The 19,249-nt window shown below is 35.6% G+C and overlaps 1 protein-coding gene across 6 annotated transcripts in view; it reads right to left on the bottom strand.

The window, feature by feature from the left end:
- SPATA17 (spermatogenesis associated 17) overlaps window positions 1–19,249 on the bottom strand; it is a 189,737-nt gene that overhangs the window by 162,949 nt on the left and 7,539 nt on the right. For all 6 annotated transcript variants that reach the window (XM_019822203.3, XM_003999504.6, XM_045049006.1 and 3 more), the window contains exons 2-3: window positions 15,113–15,202; window positions 13,907–13,988 (exon numbers count right to left, since the gene is read on the bottom strand). In XM_019822203.3, coding sequence (XP_019677762.2) covers window positions 13,907–13,988; window positions 15,113–15,202 — 172 coding nt within the window. The remainder of the gene's footprint in view (window positions 1–13,906; window positions 13,989–15,112; window positions 15,203–19,249) is intronic.

Raw genomic sequence — 19,249 nt, 5'->3', positions numbered from 1 at the left:
TATATCTTTCAGTCAAAAATACAGAATTAACATAATTCATGACAGTACAATAAACAGTAAGGGCAATGAAATATATATTTTTAACACAAAATATTACTAGATCCATTCTTATTCAATCAAAATGCATTGACTGATATAACTTGAGCTCAGGTAATCGGTGTTATGTTTAGGTAAAAATCAGAGACAAGTGCCTTAACCATTTATATAGGGGTTTTCGTCCCTGCAACACACAAAAATTCATACAGAGGTTTTCACTGTAATTAGTATTGTTTGAATTGCCTGGTCTGATCCAAAGCAAATTGTCTGTGAGAGCAGCAGGCCTGGATTATTTATCAACAGTCTGAGCAATTAAGAACCAGTTGGCTGCAATATGTTATTTACAAATGAACACAATGATGTTGCTTTACTTTAAATTCTCTTTCTTCATCATAGCAAGCAAGGCATAATTCTTGGTGTTTGAGGTGAATTTAAAAGATTTACTTTAATACCATATTTCCTCAAGTCACATCGAGGCAGATGAAACCACTAAATGTTTTATTACAGAAGAAACATTAAAATTTACATTTTGAGAAAGTGTGGGTTCAGAAAAAGGTAACGTTTCTTAGCTTTATTATACGGCTGTTCAGTTAGCGGCACGGAGTGTGTGTGAGCTCTCCAGCTACAGAACCGAGTTCAGTTCTGGATGTTGCTTTTACCAGCTGTGTGGCTCTGAACAAGTTCCTTAAAGTCTGCTGGTCGTGGCTCCCAGGCTCACAAAATGGAACAGCACATACTCCACAGAGTTCGGTGAAGATTAAAATGAGATAAAATATTTAAGGTGCTTAGGACACAGTTGATGATAATTAGAGAAGGGATTTTCACTGGTGCTACTACACATTTTGTAGCAAAAAGTATGCAATTTAACAATAAGTAAAATTCCAAAGGTAAGAAGTTAAATTTTATTCTGAACAAAGAGAAAAAAACAGAGCTAGCTTTATAGTGTAAGCATTCTGAATTTTATAGTTAAAAGGTGGAATAGCACTTTGATTCCCATGTACCATTCTCATTTGAACCACTAACCGATATTAAATGTATTTGCTTTGGAAAGTAAAAATAATATACGTGCGAAAAGTAGAGCATGATCTCGATTATAAGAGGTACCAAGAATAGTCAAACCCACAGAGACAGAAAGGAGAATAGCAGTTACCAGCGGTTAAAGGGAGCAGGGAGCTATTGCTAAATGGGTACAGAGTTTCCAGTTGAGATGAAGGAACAATTTTGGAGATTGGTGGTGATGATAGTTGCATAAAACATGTAAATATACCTAATACCACTAAATAATAAATAATAGTGCAGTTAAAAATGGTAAAAATAGTAAATGTCATGCTATGTGCATTCTATCACAATTTTAAAAAACACGAACAAGGGGCGCCTGGATGGCTCAGTCGGTTGGGTACCCGACTTCAGCTCAGGTCATGATCTCGCAGTTGGCGGATTTGAGCCCCGTGTCGGGCTCTGTGCTGGCCGCTAGGAGTCTGAAGCCTGCTTCTGATTCTGTCTCCCTCTCTCTCTCTGCCCCTCCCCCGTTCGTGCTCTGTCTCTCTCAAAAATAAACATTAAAAAAAAGGTTAAAAAAATAAAATAAAAAACACTAACAAAAAACATTGGTGGAGGTGAATTGCTCATTTCCATGAGCTATCTATGAGACACAGACACTTTAAAACTTTGTAAAATTTATTTCATGTAAGTCTTTTTATTTCCATTCTGAGCAATGATGACTGTTTGTTATACTAGTGTTTGTTCTTTGGATTACATGAAGTAGTTAAAATATAAACATACCAAAGGTCTTGTTCCTAATATTATTTTTTAGAATTGTTCTAGAAATTTGTTTTTTTCCATTCCATGAAGTTGGATAAGCAAAGAGTATCCTAGCCACTAAATATTAATAACATATCCAAGAATGAGAAGCTACTGTAATTTCTCAGCAGACAAAAGTCTTAAAATTTTTCTTACTATTTATTAATTTCCCATTTTATCATTAAGGTACAAGTCTACTAAGACTGGGCTGAAAATAAGGCATAAATGGTGTTAGTTCCTTGTAATGAAAATATGATGTTCAATTTTAGATGTTTCCCCAAATGTTTGTTGAAGAAACAAAGGAAGGGAGAGTGGGAGGGGGAAAGAAAGAGAGAAAGAAGGCTAAACAAAATTGATATGTTGCATTTATAACAGAGCAAGAAGAATTTCTGGGATAAAAACAGCATTTCAACATTAAATAAACTATTTGGTAGCTGTATGGCCTTTGCTTTGTGATCCAGCTCAATTTTTAGAAGGCTTCTGAAAGAAAAAAAAAATTTGGAGGATGTATCCTTTTTAAAAACAAATTTTAAAAACAAATTTTCTGAGCGGTTGGTTAATATCCATGTGAATCTTTTGGGCAGGGCTGCTATTCAGTGGGATTGGACCATAATTACTGATGGAGCATGTTTCATATTTTGAGTTTCTCTCTTTATTTCTTTTTTTCTATCAGGTGAATTACAATGGGAGGGTGATTGGGGACAAATGAGAACCACTCTGTTAGAGGCCAAGTGATATTCAAACCTCACCACAATCAGGTCCCAATTTTTTTCCCCCAATTATCTCTCACCACTCCATTCCTTTAAAGCTCATTCTGATCCAATTACTATTTTTATTTCTTCACCTCCATGCCCATAGTAGTCCCCTTGCCCAAAATGTCTTATCATTCTTTGCTAGCTGTCCAAATCCTATCTCTCCTGTTTTTCTTGCAAGCACTTATAGGACAAACTATCTTTTCTCGCCCACTCCAAGTGCCATCAACTGGAGGAAGCTGGCGTTCTCCTAGTTCCAAAGCATACTTTTACAAACCAGTAAAAAGGACTCCTTTAAAAAGGACAGCAACAGGGGTGCCTGACTGGCTCAGTTGGTTGAGCATCTGACTCTTGATTTCAGCTCAGGTCATGGTGTCAGGATCATGGGATTGAGCCCTGTGTAGGACTCCATACTTAGGATTCTCTGTCTCTTTCCTTCTGCCCCTTTCCCCTGTTCATGCTCTCTCTCTCTCAAAAATAATTTCTTTTTAAATGGGCAACAACAACAACAAAAACCAAAAGAACAAGAAACCTTACATCTTAATCTCAAGCTTTCCACATTTATACCCTCTATTCCTTTCTAGTGTTGTCATCCCTCAGGTCTCAGATTACTTATCCTCCATCCTTCCTCCTCCTCACCTCTCCCTGACTTACTCCAATCATCTGCTCTAAAGATTCTGACACCAAGTAATGGTCTCACCCTTCATCACAACTCCTGCCATTATCTCAAGATTTTTCAAATTCATGTGGACAGCACACTGAATTACAAAATCCCACAACTGCCTGTTTTTTTCAGTCCCAATGACCAACACTTCAGTGTACCTTACATTCCTCTAACCTTGTTCCAGACCTTGTGAACTAGAAGTGTTCCCCTCTTAAGTCTTAAACTCTTAATGCCAATTCCTTTCCTTCAACTGCAGTGGCTTAATTTCTCTTAAAGGTTCTTCCACCTTGATCTGTATAGATCTAGAACAGATATTTCTTGTTCCCCATTTTTAAGTTCCTCATTCACATATTTTTATATACAATGGCTATGTGGTATTTTGCTATATGGAATATACCATAAATTATTTCATATTTCCTTTATTGTTGAGTATTTAGGTTGAAAACCAAAAAAAAAAAAAAAAAGATGAGTTTCAAGGAAGAAATGGTTAATCATTTTCAAAAGCAGAACACTTTAAAAATTTTTTTTCTTAAGTTTTTTATTTCAATTCCAGTATAGATGACACATACTTATATTAGTTTTGGTTGTACAGTATACTGATTCAACAATTCTATACATAACTCAGTGCTCACCAAGACAAGTGCACTCCTTAATCCCCTTCGCCTATTTCAATCATCCCTCTACCCACCTCCCCTCTGGTAACTATCAGTTTGTTCTCTATACTTAAGTGTGTTTCTTGGTTTGTCTCTCTCTCTCTTTTTTCCCCCTTTTCTCATCAACAGCAGAATACTTAAAACAATACATGTTTGTAATAATTTTGAGTAATACATCTATATAAACTTGACCAGATCAACTGGCTTTATTTGTTCGACTGGGCAGTACAAAGGAAAAATTTGCCTTAAAGTGATGACAATGGAACTTTTAGAAGCTATGCACATATGGATAACAGATCTGATGAGCCTGAGCCTTTGTTATTTTCCACATCAGTGCCATCCTCATTTCATAATTTTGAGTATAATCATTAAAATGATTTATTACCAAATAATCATGAGTATTTTGTGCATATGCTTTGCCTTGTTTGTTGGCAACTGATACCAATCTGTTCATTATCAACAGCTGATTTTTAAAATACCCTTTCTTTTTACACACACACACACACACACACACACACACACACACACACATTAAAAGCCAATTATACTATTTCTCACAGTTATTATTAATATAATCTTTAAAAGCAGGGGAACCAAATCTAAATTAATTTCATAATTATGGAAACATATTAAGAAAGTTTTAAGTTAATATTAGTAGGTCAGAAACTTAAGTTATCTAGCCTTTGGTATTTATCTAAAATGCAAGACCTTGAAGGGAAAAAATATGTTTCAGTTTTTTGCTCTGACACTAATGGGTGATAAATGTTGCCTTATTAACTTACCACTTATTTGGAAGTCCTCTACAGAAATTCATAAAAAGAGTTAGTAACTATCGAAGAAACATTTATTCATCTAATTAAGAGAAATAAAAATGTCTGTAGAAGTAACTGTGTCAATCTCATTAGTTTTTAAAACAGTGACCAATATTTTATATATTTTTACTATCCATTCAAAAAAAAAACCCTGCTGGTATTTATCATGACAACATATAATGGAATTTTATAGTAGATGGCATCTTTTGTCCCACTTAAAGTTAATAAAATTTCTTTCCATTGTTACTCCTTCAACTACTAACCTAATACGAAAACTTTGTAAGGAGCAGTAAAATGGTAAGCATTATATAAATATTGTGAGCTGTGATTTTCAGCAATATAGAAAATAATTTTTATAATTTGAGGAATAATCTATTTTTAATAGTGTTTTAGTAAATTAAATGGTCCTACCATAGGCTATTCACACTTCAGCACAAAGTTTTAATTAAATTTTGTTAATGTGGTTGCCATACATGTTATTCACTGAATGATCTCAATTGAGCTGTTTAGGACTATAGTTATTTATTTATTTATTTATAATGCATATAGAATTAATCATGTACATTAGGGTAGTGTTTCTACTTACTGCTCTCTGAGTGGTGATAAAAAATAGTGCATTTGATATTAAACATAAAGTAAACTATGTAATGATAAAATGTAAAAAAAAAAAAGAAAGAAAAGAAAATTTAAAAGGATATCAAGATGTATACAACTATCCTGTAGAGGTTATAGTGATGAATTCACTCGGGTAACACTCAAAATGCTAGTGCTTGAAATGACATGGATGAAAAAATATTTCAACATTTCTCAGGTACTTACACCAAAGAACGACTGTTTTCATCTCACCATTTATGAAATAAAGCAGAGTGGTTAAGGACCAACTACACAGAACACAATACAGTTGAACACAAGAAAGGTCCCGTAACAGTAGGACTCTCTGAGTTTCCAACAGGAAGAGCAGGCTGCTCAGCAGGTATGAAATGCATTATGCACAGAGCACACACACTACACTAGATAACCATCAAATTGTTGTTATTAAAAAAGAAGAATCAGACCATATCCTCACTAACAGGAAAAGATGTTTAAGGTTGTAAATCAACAATCCGGGACCCCTAGGATGGACAAATTTGGTTTATGTTGCCAGACACAGAAGCCTGGAAGTCAGCAGGAAGGCCAGAAATGGAGGTTGAGAAAAAAAGAAACAAAAACAATACTCATCAAGGAAGCAAGAGCCAAATCACAAAAGATCATTGGAAATGATCTATTATCCTGAGTTAATGAGGACACTGTGGTAGAGAACCCATGATACTTTAGGACTAGATAAGCTAGCTGGTGTCACTACGAAAATTATTTAAAAGCTGGATAGAAATCTTTTTGTTAATAGAATTTTGAGGGAAGCTGTCTAGAACTACTGAACCTATCTAAGGAGATCCTAGGACCTCTCTCTTTTCTCTGTTCACTTTCTGTTTGACTTCTGCCACATCTGAGACTGTTGACAATGCCAAATTTTCATCAGTTCTCTCCTCTGCTTTCTGTGACCTTGTGTCTCTGCTTTTCTAGTTATTATCTGTCTATACCCCTTTCCTCTGCCTAAATCCTACCTAATGCATTCCACAAGCCTCAATTCTTGGCCCTCTGCTCTACTCTTAAGATATTTTTCTCCTTCAGGTGGAGAATCCTGTCATCTTGCAATGATGGCTCTAAAATCTTTATCTCCAGCTCTGACTCTTAATCTAAACTCCCATGCAATAGTTCACTTTAATAAGCATTTGTTGAGTGTTAATTATTATATGCCAGACACTCTGCAGAGACGGCAAAATCGCCTTACAAGATATCACCACATGGAGGTGTCCTAACATCATCACAAACTCAAAAAGCTCAAAACATCTTTTTGTAAGCTTCACTGAGTGCCCCATTCAGAATGTTTCTTATAAACATGCATGCTTTTGTTATCATTATAACCATTAATCAGCTTTGCTGAGATAAAAATGCAGCTATCTCGGTAGCTTACAAAACAGAACATTTCTCACTTACATTAACTGTCGACTAGGGTTCCCTGCAGCTACATAGGCTCTACATTTCTTCATCTTAACCCCAAGGATGAAGGAGCAGCCCAAGATGGACATGGGCCTATCTTATGTCAGAAGGAAAGAGGGAGAAAGCCTCTTAAAATGTCACCTTGAGTGTGGCATGTCCCATCTGCTCAAAGCACCTGGCCTAGTCCAAAATCAATGAGATGGGAAAGAATCATTCTTTTATGAAGAAGAGGGTAGTGGATAGTTTTGGCACATATTGATACTAATCATCAGTTACGTTGACCATAAGCAAGACTCATCCGACATAAATCCCTGTGAATCATTTAGTTAGCAAACATTTCTATAGGCTTTCTATGTGACATGGACTGTGATAAGTTTAAGATGCAGTAAACTGTAAAGTCACCACTATTCAGTTCTCAGTCAAATAAGAGATGTAAATAAACAAATGTATCACAGTGGGACAAATGCCTACATGAACAAAGCTAGGAAGGCACACCTGATATCTCCTGTCTCCCACCATTGTACACGCAGCTTCAGGAGAGCAGGGAGGTTAATCTTTAAGTAAAGTCTAGAACAGGAAGTAGGGATTTGTAGCAATGGGAGGGAAGTCAAAGTGCAAAAGGGCATTCCGGCAGGGTAAAAGGCATTTACAAAAAAATCTGTAGGACACTGCATGTTTTGGCCATGTGATTTGGCAATGATTTAATGGCAATTGATTTGGCAATCATTTGGCAATGATTTAATGCGTCCCGGTATATTTTACACAGGTGCATATATTTTATACAGGTGAGATTAGAGAAGAAGAAACTGGGACACTATGAAACACCTGACATGTCAAATGAAAGAGTGAGAACTCCATGCTGTAGGCTATGGCAAGAAGGAATGTCCACATGGGAGTAAAATGATGACATTTAGGTTGAAATCAAGAGACTTTTATGAGGGGAAATGGAGGGTGTTTGATGGCTGATAGGAGATAAAGGGTAGGGAGAGGGAGGTAGTGAGGAGTCTGGGATTACTGGATTTTTGGTTGAATGGTTGTACCGTTTATCTGAATAAAGGAATACGTAAGGAGGGGCAGGTTTGGGGTGTCTGAGGGACATGCAGAGAAAATCCTTAAGGGGTTAGCATGTGGATCTATACATATCAGGAACTGAGAACTTTAGGTGTATCATTTAATCTTCCTGAGTCTCCATTTTGTGATCAATAAAATGAAGATAACACGTGTACTTTCTACTTGACAGATTATTGCTGGAAAATATGAAATATTGGATATAAAGAATTTTTAAATGAGAAATTCCTTTTCAAATGTAGGAAATTATACAAGTCACATTCAACTCCTGACCAACCTTCTTCAACTCCCCAAACTCTCTGAGCTCCACCCCTCCTGTCTCCCATTACAACGTGCTCATTCCCAATTTCACAACCTCCTTTATGCTGATCCTAACTGAAATGTCCTTCCTGGTCTACAATCCACTAATCCCCTGAGGGTCAGTTCAAGTCTCATTTCTTTGATCTTCGGAGATTACATCAACTCCCTATGGAAGCCCTTATTATCTGTTCATGTGTTTGGTAGGGAGAGTTCCCTTTAAATTGGCTTTCCTTTTTAATTAATTTATTTAATAGATAATGCATTCACATTGCTTAAAATTCAAAGACTACAGGAGAGTTTATAATACTAAAAAAATCTCTTCCTTATGTTTATTCTTTAAGTACCCAGTTTTCTTCTCCCTTAGGCAATTAATATCATTAGCTTTTTGTGATCCTTTCCCAGACTAGCAAATTAAATCAGTGGCCTTCAAATCATGCAGGGGTGGCTTGGGTGACAATAGAGGCCACAGGGAAAAGGTCCAAGCAGTTGAATTTCTTCAACTTCCAAAACAGCTGCACTGCTTGCACTGTTTACCATATGGAGCTAAAAATTTTGCTAAAATTTTAGTGAAGGGGGAGTTCTGTTACTAAAGTTTCAAAATCACTAAACTCTATCACTTATTTTATAACTTAATCAGTAGTATATGGCATTATTATTATTGTATATAGCTATTAGGCCAAAAGAATTATGCAGAATAAATGTGGGAAATGGTTTAAACATAGATACTACAGACTATGTGTGTGACAGTGTGTACTAATGTGTGTGATAAGATAATTAATGTAGACTTAGACAATATTCACACCCCACTCCCCACCCCAGGAAAGTAGCAGGTCCTTTCATGCGTTCTTGCTTCAGATGGCTTATGAGTGACTGTCTATATCTACCTAGCTTTGCTTTCCTAAAACCTGAACTCTGAGAAATTATGCTAGAATGGTAGAGAGATAGTAAGAGGGGAGGTGTGGGCAGAGAAAGAGAAATAAAGGAGCAAAGATTCCACATGCCTGGGAAGAAGCTGGGCATTAGCTTTCTGAAATAAGGAAATACAACATTTGGCATCCCAATTGCTTCTGGGAAGTGGCTGAAACTCTAGGAATAAACTTGGTGGCAGCTGTGGAAGAGACAGGACTCAAAGTACTAGGGATATCGGGATAGGGCTCTAACAAAAATCCCCATTCCCTTTATGTGGCCCACTAACTATAGAGTTCTTAAAGGATGAACATTGAGAGATCAAATACATGGGCTAGGACAAGGGACCTCCCCTGAATGAAGGCTCCACAAAGGTGGGATCTCTGGTATGTTAGCACTACTTAAGCCTCACGGACTTCTGTATAAGCCAAAGGGGGGAAATCTCCAATGATGAACTTAACTTCAATTGCCTACCAACTCAATACTATAAACAGTTTGAGAATCACATCAAACTGGGTTTGAACTTTCCTCCACTTATCAGTAACAATATGTCCTTGGGGAAATAACCACCTCTAAGATTAAAGTTCTTCATTGATAAAATGGTGATGATATTCATAGGACTGGTATAAGACTTTAGTTGGATACACAATAAATATGTAAAATGCTTACTATAATATTTTAGTCATACTAGTCAATCAGTAAATGGCAGCTATTTTAATATCATTCAATAATTACTTATTGAGATTTGATTATGTTATTTGAGATCCTTATGTTAGGTACTGTGTACATAATGGCAAAAATAGATAAATAAATAAAACAGACTTATTCTAAAATAGCTTACAACTTAATAAACTTAAAAACCATCAAGAACCAATCTAAATGAGGAAAATCTCCACCTTTCCCCCATCCCCCAAGAGCTCAGACAATTGGACCCTAAACCAGAGAATAACTTAGTGATCATACTAAGTGATACTCTTTTTTTTAATTATTCTTTTTAAGTTTATTTATTTTTGAGACGGAGAGAGAGACTGAGAGAGAGAGAGAGACAGAGACAGAGACAGATCACGAGTTGGGGAGAGGCAGGGAGAGAGGGAGACACAGAATCCGAAGCAGGCTCCAGGCTCTGAGCTGTCAGCACAGAGCTCAATGCAGGGCTCGAACTCACAGACTGTGAAATCATGACCTGAGCCGAAGTCAGACGCTTAACTGACTAACACATCCAGGCGCCCCATGAGTAATACTCTTTTTGACCAAACTCAGTTAAGACACTGAAGTAACAAGACACATTTTCTAGAATGGTTCATTATATGAATTTTTTAAGATTTTTTTTTTAGCAACTCCAGCATCATTACAATAAATATAGATTCCCAAGATGAATACTTTAACAATAGTCACTGAAATGTTTATACTCTTGTGTATTTGATTAAAAAGAGGTCTCAGCAATTCATAACCTTCTGACTAGTGGCTTGTGAGTAATTACAACAATGGAAGTTAAGTCAGTAATGTTCATGGAACGCCATATGCATATAGGTCTACTTCATTGCTTTGTCTATACATTGATATAGATCCCCAACCACTAAAGAATAATGGGATCAAGATCCCAGCACTCCATGAAAAAATACTTTAATTTTTTGATCATCCCCTCTAAGCAATCTGAATCTATTAAAAGTTGGTTTGACGGAGCTTCTGATGGCCAAATCCGGGACAATTTGAGCACTGAACCAATCAGTGATAGTATTTATTATAACCCACTGAATAAAACAGGAATCCATGAGTTCACATTGATGTAAATAATTTAAAAAATAGGACCACAAAAAAGCTCTTTCTTATACTAATATGCTAACAAGTAAATGTAGAAGGAATGACAGAGTTAGAAAATTGCTATTTAACAAATATAAAAATTGATTCTGACCAAAGCCATCATTGAATGCTAAACCTAGTATGAAAAAGCTTGATGAGGGGTGCCTGGCTGGCTCAGTCGGTTAAGCGTCCGACTTCAGCTCAGGTCACCATCTCGCGGTCCCTGAGTTCGGGCCCCGCGTCGGGCTCTGGGCTGATGGCTCAGAGCCTGGAGCCTGCTTCCGATTCCGTGTCTCCCTCTCTCTCTGCCCCTCCCCCGTTCATGCTCTGTCTCTCTCTGTCTCAAAAATAAATAAACTTTAAAAAAAAAAAAGCTTGATGAGAAAGAAGATATACATACACAGTCTTGAAATATCCCCTCATAAGATATAATAAGTTTACAGTGTGAGTGACTCCACTTTAAATTATCAAAGTTAGCATCAGCTATCATGGGATAAACTGACATCATGTTCCTAATATTATGTATTGAGATGTATTCCTGATAAAAATGCATAACCTCAATCTTAGAAATAAAGACACATAATTAAACCAAAATTGAGAAGTAACTTAAAAAATAGTTTATACTCTTCAGAAACATCAAAGTCATCAAAGGCAACCACAGGCTAAGCACATTAAAGGTGACTAAAGAAACACAACAATTAAGCACAATGTAACATCTTGGAAAAGATGTTTTTACTATAAATGACATTACTGGCACAATGAAATATGAATACAGTGTATAGATTAGCTAACAGCATTATACAGATAATGGTCTCCTGATTCTGATCATTTTAGTATGGTTATGGTAGAAAACACCACTCAAAAACATAGAGGTAAAGGGCATCACTTCTGCAACTTTGTCCCAAGTGATTCAAAATAACTAATGACATGTATTCATAAAGAAAAAAGACAAAAAAAAATGTAGGGAGAGAGACAAGAGAGAAAACGATAAAGCAAAGAATATATGGAAACTCTTTGGACTATTTTTGCAACTTTTCTGGAAATCTGAAATTATTTCAAAATTTAAAAATTACTTTTTTGGGGCACTTGAGTGGCTCAGTTGAGTATCCGACTTTGGCTCAGGTCGTGATCTCATAGTTCATGGGCTAGAGCCCCACATCGGGCTCACTGCTGTCAGCCTGTCAGCACAGAGCCCAATTCAAATCCTCTGCCCCCCTCTCTCTGCCCCTCCCTTGCTTTCATTCTCCCAAAAATAAATAAATATTTTTAAAAAATTACTTTTTAAGCAGTCTGAAATGTCAATGATGTAAGAGATTAGCGTTCCAGACAGGAAACCCATGCTAACAACTGATGAGATTAATGAGAAGCCTTTTACATTTGTTATAGACAGGAGAGTGGGCTTATTTAATCAGTTGAGCTAAAAGAATAAACTTGTCTTTTGGTGGATTTTAAGAACTTAAGTGACATATATTAATTAACTAGGAACATACAGTATTAGTAGAAGTATAGGGACTTAACTTGAGAAAATCATGTTATTTAGAGAAGGTATTATGAAATACGTGCAGGTGTAGGGACTGAAGTGACTATCTTCTAGCTCATAAATGTGTTGAATAAACATTTTCATCTTATCTTTTCCTATTTACATCTTTTAATTTCACTTAGAGGCAACTAATTAAGAATAAATGAAGAACAAACAATCACAATTGAAAACAGTAACAAACCAAAAAGTAAATGAAGTAGGGTACTGGTTAAAAACTTTCTCATTTTTATCAAAAAAAAATTTTTTTCTGGGGCACCTGGGTGGCTCAGTTGGTTAAGCCTCCGACTTCAGCTCAGGTCAGGATCTCACGGTGAGTGAGTTCAAACTGCATTGGGCTCTGTGCTGACAGCTCAGAGCCTGGAGCTTGCTTTGAATTCTGTGTCTCCCTCTCTCTCTGCCCCTCCCCTGCTCATACTCTGTCTCTGTCTCTCTATCACAAATAAACATTTAAAAAAGATTAAATTTTTTTTTCTTCATTTCCTAAAAGTCTTAGCTGAACGAAGTAGATGTTGGCATGCTATCATATACTTCTGCAAGGCTATCAGTGGATAGAGGTGGTTGTGGTATACTGCATTTCTTAAGGCAAATCTTTAAAATATCCCAACAGCCAATAATAGTCAAAGGTAAGCAGCACAAGGAGAAAGTGCCTTATTTTTATATTTGGTGGAACTGATTTTGGGCACTTCAATTCAACAAATGTTTATTCAATATGTTATGGAACAGGAATTTGTCCAGAGGTTGACAGTCCAAACATGAACAGGCTACTGTGCCTACTTAGAAAGAGCTCACCATGCGGAAACTAGAAGAAATCATCAACAAATAAGTGCAAATAAATGCATACGCTGTGAAAGGTACTTTACCAAAAATCAAGTATCTCTTGTAGTTCGGGTACAAATAAATGAGTCATTAACTCTTTTTTTGTTGTTTTTTTTTTTAATGTTTATTTAATTTTGAGAGAGAGAGAGACAGAGAGAGACAGGGAGACATAGAATCAGAATCAGGCTCCAGACTCTTAGCTGTCAGCAAAGAGCCCGAGGCAGGGCTCGAACTCACAAACTGTGAGATCATGACCTAAGCTGAGGTCAGATGCTTAACCGACTGAGCCACCCAGGCGCCCCCATTAACTCTTTTTTTAATGTTTATTTATTTTGAGAGAGAGAGACAGAGAGAGAGAGAGAAAGAGAGAGAGAGCAAGCAGGGGAGAGGCAGAGAGGGAGAGAGAATCCTAAGCAGGAATCCCAGAGCCCAAAGTAGGGCTCAATCCCACAAACTCGCAATATCCTGACCTGAGCCGAAATCAAGAGTTGGGCACTCAACTGACTGAGCCACCCAAGTGCCCCATGAGTCATTAATTTCCCATGGAAAATCAGAAAAGGCTTCTCAGAAGAGGTCTCACTCCAAAATTTAAAACCAATTTTGTTCTTACATAATTATTCATTACCAATAACTTCAAACTGCGTGTAAATGACTGAAGCGAGTAAGTTAACAGCATACTGTATGATTCAAATGCTAATATATAAAAACTTTATAATATTTACCTTCACAATTAGTTGATAATGTTGTCTGCCTAGGTAACCTCTCCAACATTTTTGAATAACAGTTGCTACTCTGTGTAAATACCTGTGAAAAACATACACTTATTAGTATGCTTTCCTGGAACCAGATTCACTCTTAAATTTTTTCTTAGACTATACCTTTCTATAATTCAAGAAATAAAATTCAAAGCCAAGTTTATGGTGTACTTTTAAAAAGTAGAACTATCATTCTGCAGTAGAATTCTTCATTTCTTGAGGTAGAAAAAAAGGCAGAGATAAATATTCAGTATTCCTTTTGGGCTTATGATTAGACATTTTTAAATTTCAATTATTCTTCAGTACTAATTCTTGGAAATATTTCTTAATGTAAGACTATAAAACTGGTCAAAGGAACATGTTGAGAAATAAGTCGGGCACTATCGATGTGAGTCACTGTGAGTACTTAGAAATAGTTCTTGAGGTCGAGAAACACTTCCTCTTTCACCTTATATTACCCAGTCTCGCCAAGCTAATGTCTTATTAATCTTCTCAATTAAAGAAAATAGTCTCTTTGCCGCCATGTTCATAGTTTGTATAGTGCCCAAAAGAGAAACCTCACGTTTGTACCTAAATCTTCAAGTCTGGCTCCTACTAGCTAATAGAAGGAACTATACATCATAATCCCCAGCTGGCCATCTGAGTGGGTTATTACATACGAGGCATGTTCTTCCTCCACCTTATCCCGGGCAGTATTTTTTGGAATTGTAAGAGACTGAAGGAAAGTTTGAGCACTAAAGATAAGCAGGGATCAATTTCTGTCTCTTTAAAAGCAGCATGGCAGCATTCCGGCATCATTTGCCCTTACATATCAACATGTTGGAGAAGACTGGAATAGCTTCCTTTTTGTTTTGTTTTGTTTTTGCTTTCTTAGCAGTGAATTCATTCCTACAAATACGAGTCCAGTCATTTGTCACATCCTATGGAATTTGAAGAAAAAATCTAATCTAGTATATTTAGGATATTGAGAAATTTTTAAAGTAGAGATATGGTCAATATAATTTAGTTCTTTGATGTGTAAGAAAAAACCAAAAGGGCATCATATAATTTATTAACTTCATTACAAGTAAAATGAAAGCTTATTTGCAATGAGCACTTACATGAATAAATTAGTTTTTCTGAGGAGTATATTTTTATGATATATCTGACGTTTCTATGACAAAAATCACATACCTGAGATATGCCCGAATTCGACATCCTCGAAACCAGCTCTGGATTTTAACTGCTGCATCATACTCCTTTTTTCTAAATACATCTACAGCACTAAAAGGAAATTTTTAAAGCATTTCATTAGTGACTAATATAATTCCAAAGCAAATCAACCTGTTAAACTTAATCTTTAATTTCTTCCAAAATGAGAATTATAATTCAAATGTCATTTTAAATAAAATTAAAATACTAAATAAAGCATTTCAGAAATAATGAGCTATATTTTTAGAGTTAACCTTTCTCTGAGAGGTCATATGCTATCAACAAGTTTACTTTTTTTTTTTACATTTTATAATCACTACTTTGCAACTTATTAATTTACCAGTGATTTTTATAAGGAAATAAAAGTGGCAACGTGCATGTTTTCATTATTTTAAAAACATAATTACTTGAATTTACTATTTGAATGCCACTACACATACCAGGCAAGATTAAAATGCTTGCATATTGCACTCAATGCATCAGTTAAATGAATTGCCTCTAAGTAAAATGAATCCATCACAGAATGCCCAGTCTAGATAGAATTCTCAGAAACTCCATGTAAGTTCAAGCAGGGGGCAGGGCCATAGGGTGTAGAAAGAGACAAGAAATTCAGTTGTTAGACTGCACTGACTTAACAGCAAAAAAAGGTTCCGTCAAGACAGATTTCCATCTTAATCTTGCAAGTCATTCCAGTTCTCCCTGCCCACCCCTACTGTATAAAGTGATATTGCTGAAGGCAAGTACTGTGCACCACAGAGGAATTTCTTTCCCAGAATGCTGGCTGGCACCTAATTAGCACTTTAAGTTTGCTGAATGAATAAAGAATGGCTAATTGTTTATTTCTGACTTTTTTTTTTTAATTCTCTCAAAATAACGTTTCTTTGGATAGGTTTTTTGGTTTTGGGTTTTTTTTTTTTTTTGGTCATGATATGCTAGCTTAAATATATAGTTTTCATTAAATTTGTGTATTTCATAAACAAAAATAGAAGGGGGGAAGAAACCTCAAACAATAAAATTCTTAGACAACACTATGATGTTGGCTAACAGAAAGAAAATCGGATGAGCAATTAAGCTGTCGGTGGCGAACAGTTGGAGCGGATGGATTATAGTTCTAGAGGAGCAGGAGAGTCACCTAAAAAGCAGACTGTATAGGACTCACAAAAAAAAAAAAAAAAGAAAAAAAAAGAAAAGAAAACAAAGATTATGCAACAGTCAGTGACCCAGATGTGAAAAAGGGTAGTGGAGAAAATTCACACAAATGAGTAAGGTGAAGAGGACACACTAGACAATTAGGAGAAGAAAAGAAAGTTTGATTATGGTTTTATGTTTACACCACATGTACAACATTATAGCAGAGACACATATAAACTATATTCTTGGATTGTGCTCCACATGGCAAATAGAATGGCCGGACGTCCTTTCCTCCACAGAGCCTTCCCTGACTCCTCAAACCACATTAAGCCTTTTTATTAAACATCTTCATGGCTCTTTATAATATTTAACACAACCATATATTGTGTTGTTTAATGATGGTCTTTCCACTAAACTTTAAAATCCCAAAGTCAGCAATCGAATCCATTTTGTCCCACACGCATTCCCGGTGGTTCCTGAGTTAATTGATGTTTCTCCTAACAGTCAACCTTTGTCTTACCAAAGCTGCTTTCTCTCAGGGAATGGCATACCTATTACAGACATATTCCATCCCTGTGAAGACTGCCATTCACAAGCTTCCCTCACTACACTTACTCACGACACTGAAATAGTATCCCCATTTGCCAGAAGAAGATACTAAGGCAGACGGAGGTATAAGGATATGTCCAAGGTCTTAATATGCATCAGAGCTGAAATCTGATCCTAGGTAGTCTGGCTCCAGAGGCTGGGTTCTTAACCATCATTGTGCCTGAAGGAGAAGAGAGGGAGGAAGGATAAAAACAGGAGATAGAAAGTAAATAAAAAGGAAAAAAGAGAAGGGAAAAAAAGGTCAAAGGAAGAATGCATGTAAGCCATTTCCAAATATAATATTAAAATTCTGTGGCATAAAAGAGCACCAATCTCCTTAAGACAAAATAAGCTGAGACTAAGAGGGAAAAGACATCAAGATCTAGGGCTAAACACCAAAAATGTCTGATATACCAAGTGTTGGTAAGAATTAGTGCAAGAGGAACTCATTAAATTGCTGGTAGGAAGTAATTCAGCCTTTGAACACAAACAGAAAATTTTTGTTTATATAAATGAGAAACTCGGGAAACTTAAGGATGTTAAATAAGGAAGGGAAAAATAAGGCGCAATTATGAGACAAGTACTTTGCATTGTCGTAGAAGTTAATGGAAGGGTATCAGGAAGAAGGACCATGACTGAGTACTGTCAAATACTGTGAAGAAGTCATGAAAATAAGGTCAATGTTTCAAGGAGTTGCAGGGTCGGAGAGAATCTTTTGTTTTCTCAAATCTTATCCTAGCCAGTAAGAGGATGTGATAGTGCAGGATATGAAATCTCATTCATGGCAACAACAGAGATGATCCAGCAACACAGTGTCCAGTAGAGCAGGCAATTCAAAGATGACAGAGTGGGAAAAAGGAAAGAATAATTGTACTTGATAAGGCTGATGTGAAGGAGAATTCATGATAGTGGTTATTTCTCACGGTTTCTTAACCCTGTTTAACCATTAACATTTAATATGATTATAGATGTTTTCTGCTTTCCTTCTTTTTAATATACTCTATTTAAATTACTGAAAGCACTTGCTTTTCCTCCCCCACCAACAATCAACAAGTGACTACTTTTGCAAAACAGGTAGAAAAAAATTGAGTAAGATTTACAGATACACCTAATACTTCCTTTTAACTAATGTATAGTTTGATCCTACCCTTCACTTATATAATTGTCATTAGAAATGCAAAAAATAAGCAATCAAATGATCCATTTTGCTTTCTAATCTCGCCTGGTATTAATGCTAACATGTAATACATAGTCAAGAAAAAGATTAAATTCTCTCTTTTGGAGTTATAAACACTAACACATATAAATATAAGCACAGATATTATATCATACTAATAAGAACTATACATCTTAATTAAAGGGAAAGATTTAAAAAAATAGTAGTTAATTTACTGCTACGTTTTAACTTATGTGCTGTAATTCGACTTCTATACACATTTTTCTGTTGCTTTTCTTTTAACTGCTTAAAAATGAAATTTACAGATACTTGGGTTACCACTGGGATGCTGAATACTCATACAATATGTCATGAACTGCTAGACTTTTTATGTTTAAAATGAAAAATGTGGGTAACACTTTATTTTAATGGTATATTAATTAGTTCCAAATTACAATGAAAATCCTATAGCAGTGAATAAAATATGACATCTACATGAATTTGAAATAAATTTATTATGATCAGTATTATCACAATGAATACTAAATGAATTAATAATGATGAAAGACCAAAAGTATTACCAGGAATGTAATAAAACATTGAGAAAAAGCTGGAAGTTTCCAGTCACTTCATCATCAACTAGAAATAAGTACTATAACCCTGGATAACACTATATTCATGTGTATCATTAGTGGCTAGAAATTAATTGACAATAAACAGAAAATGAAAAAATATGTAGTTAAATATATTTCTGGTAATGTGCAAAAAATACGCATTTTATATATCACCTTACTGTGATAGTCTGACCTATGTGTACTAGCTATTGAATAAAAACTAGATCAAAAACCCAATCATCTTTGCTTCTCATTATCATATGAATTTTAGCTATTTTAGATACTAGGAATAAAATTCCAGTATTAGCTGACCTGTATTATAAAATATATTGATTATGTAAAATAATTTTTGCATATCATTTCACTGTTAGGTGTTAAGGATGTCAAGCTCCTTAAAGGCAGAAACTATGTTTGATCTATACTTTATGCTTTAATTATCACTCATGTGCCTAATAAGAGGTCAATAATTACTTGTTGAAAAACAGAACTACATTTTAGAATCTAGAAGCCATGTTTTGATTTCATTAATGGTCCTCATTATTATTTCACAGCTCAATGAATAATGAGTCATAAATACATATGTATTAGATCATAAAGTAGGAGTTAACATGCAGATTTATAATGTATTTG

The sequence above is a fragment of the Felis catus genome, chromosome F1 (genome assembly GCF_018350175.1).
Source record: "Felis catus isolate Fca126 chromosome F1, F.catus_Fca126_mat1.0, whole genome shotgun sequence".
Taxonomy (NCBI): Eukaryota; Metazoa; Chordata; class Mammalia; order Carnivora; family Felidae; genus Felis; species Felis catus.
The sequence above is the reverse complement of the archived record's forward strand: the minus strand, read 5'-3'. Positions and strand labels throughout refer to the sequence as shown.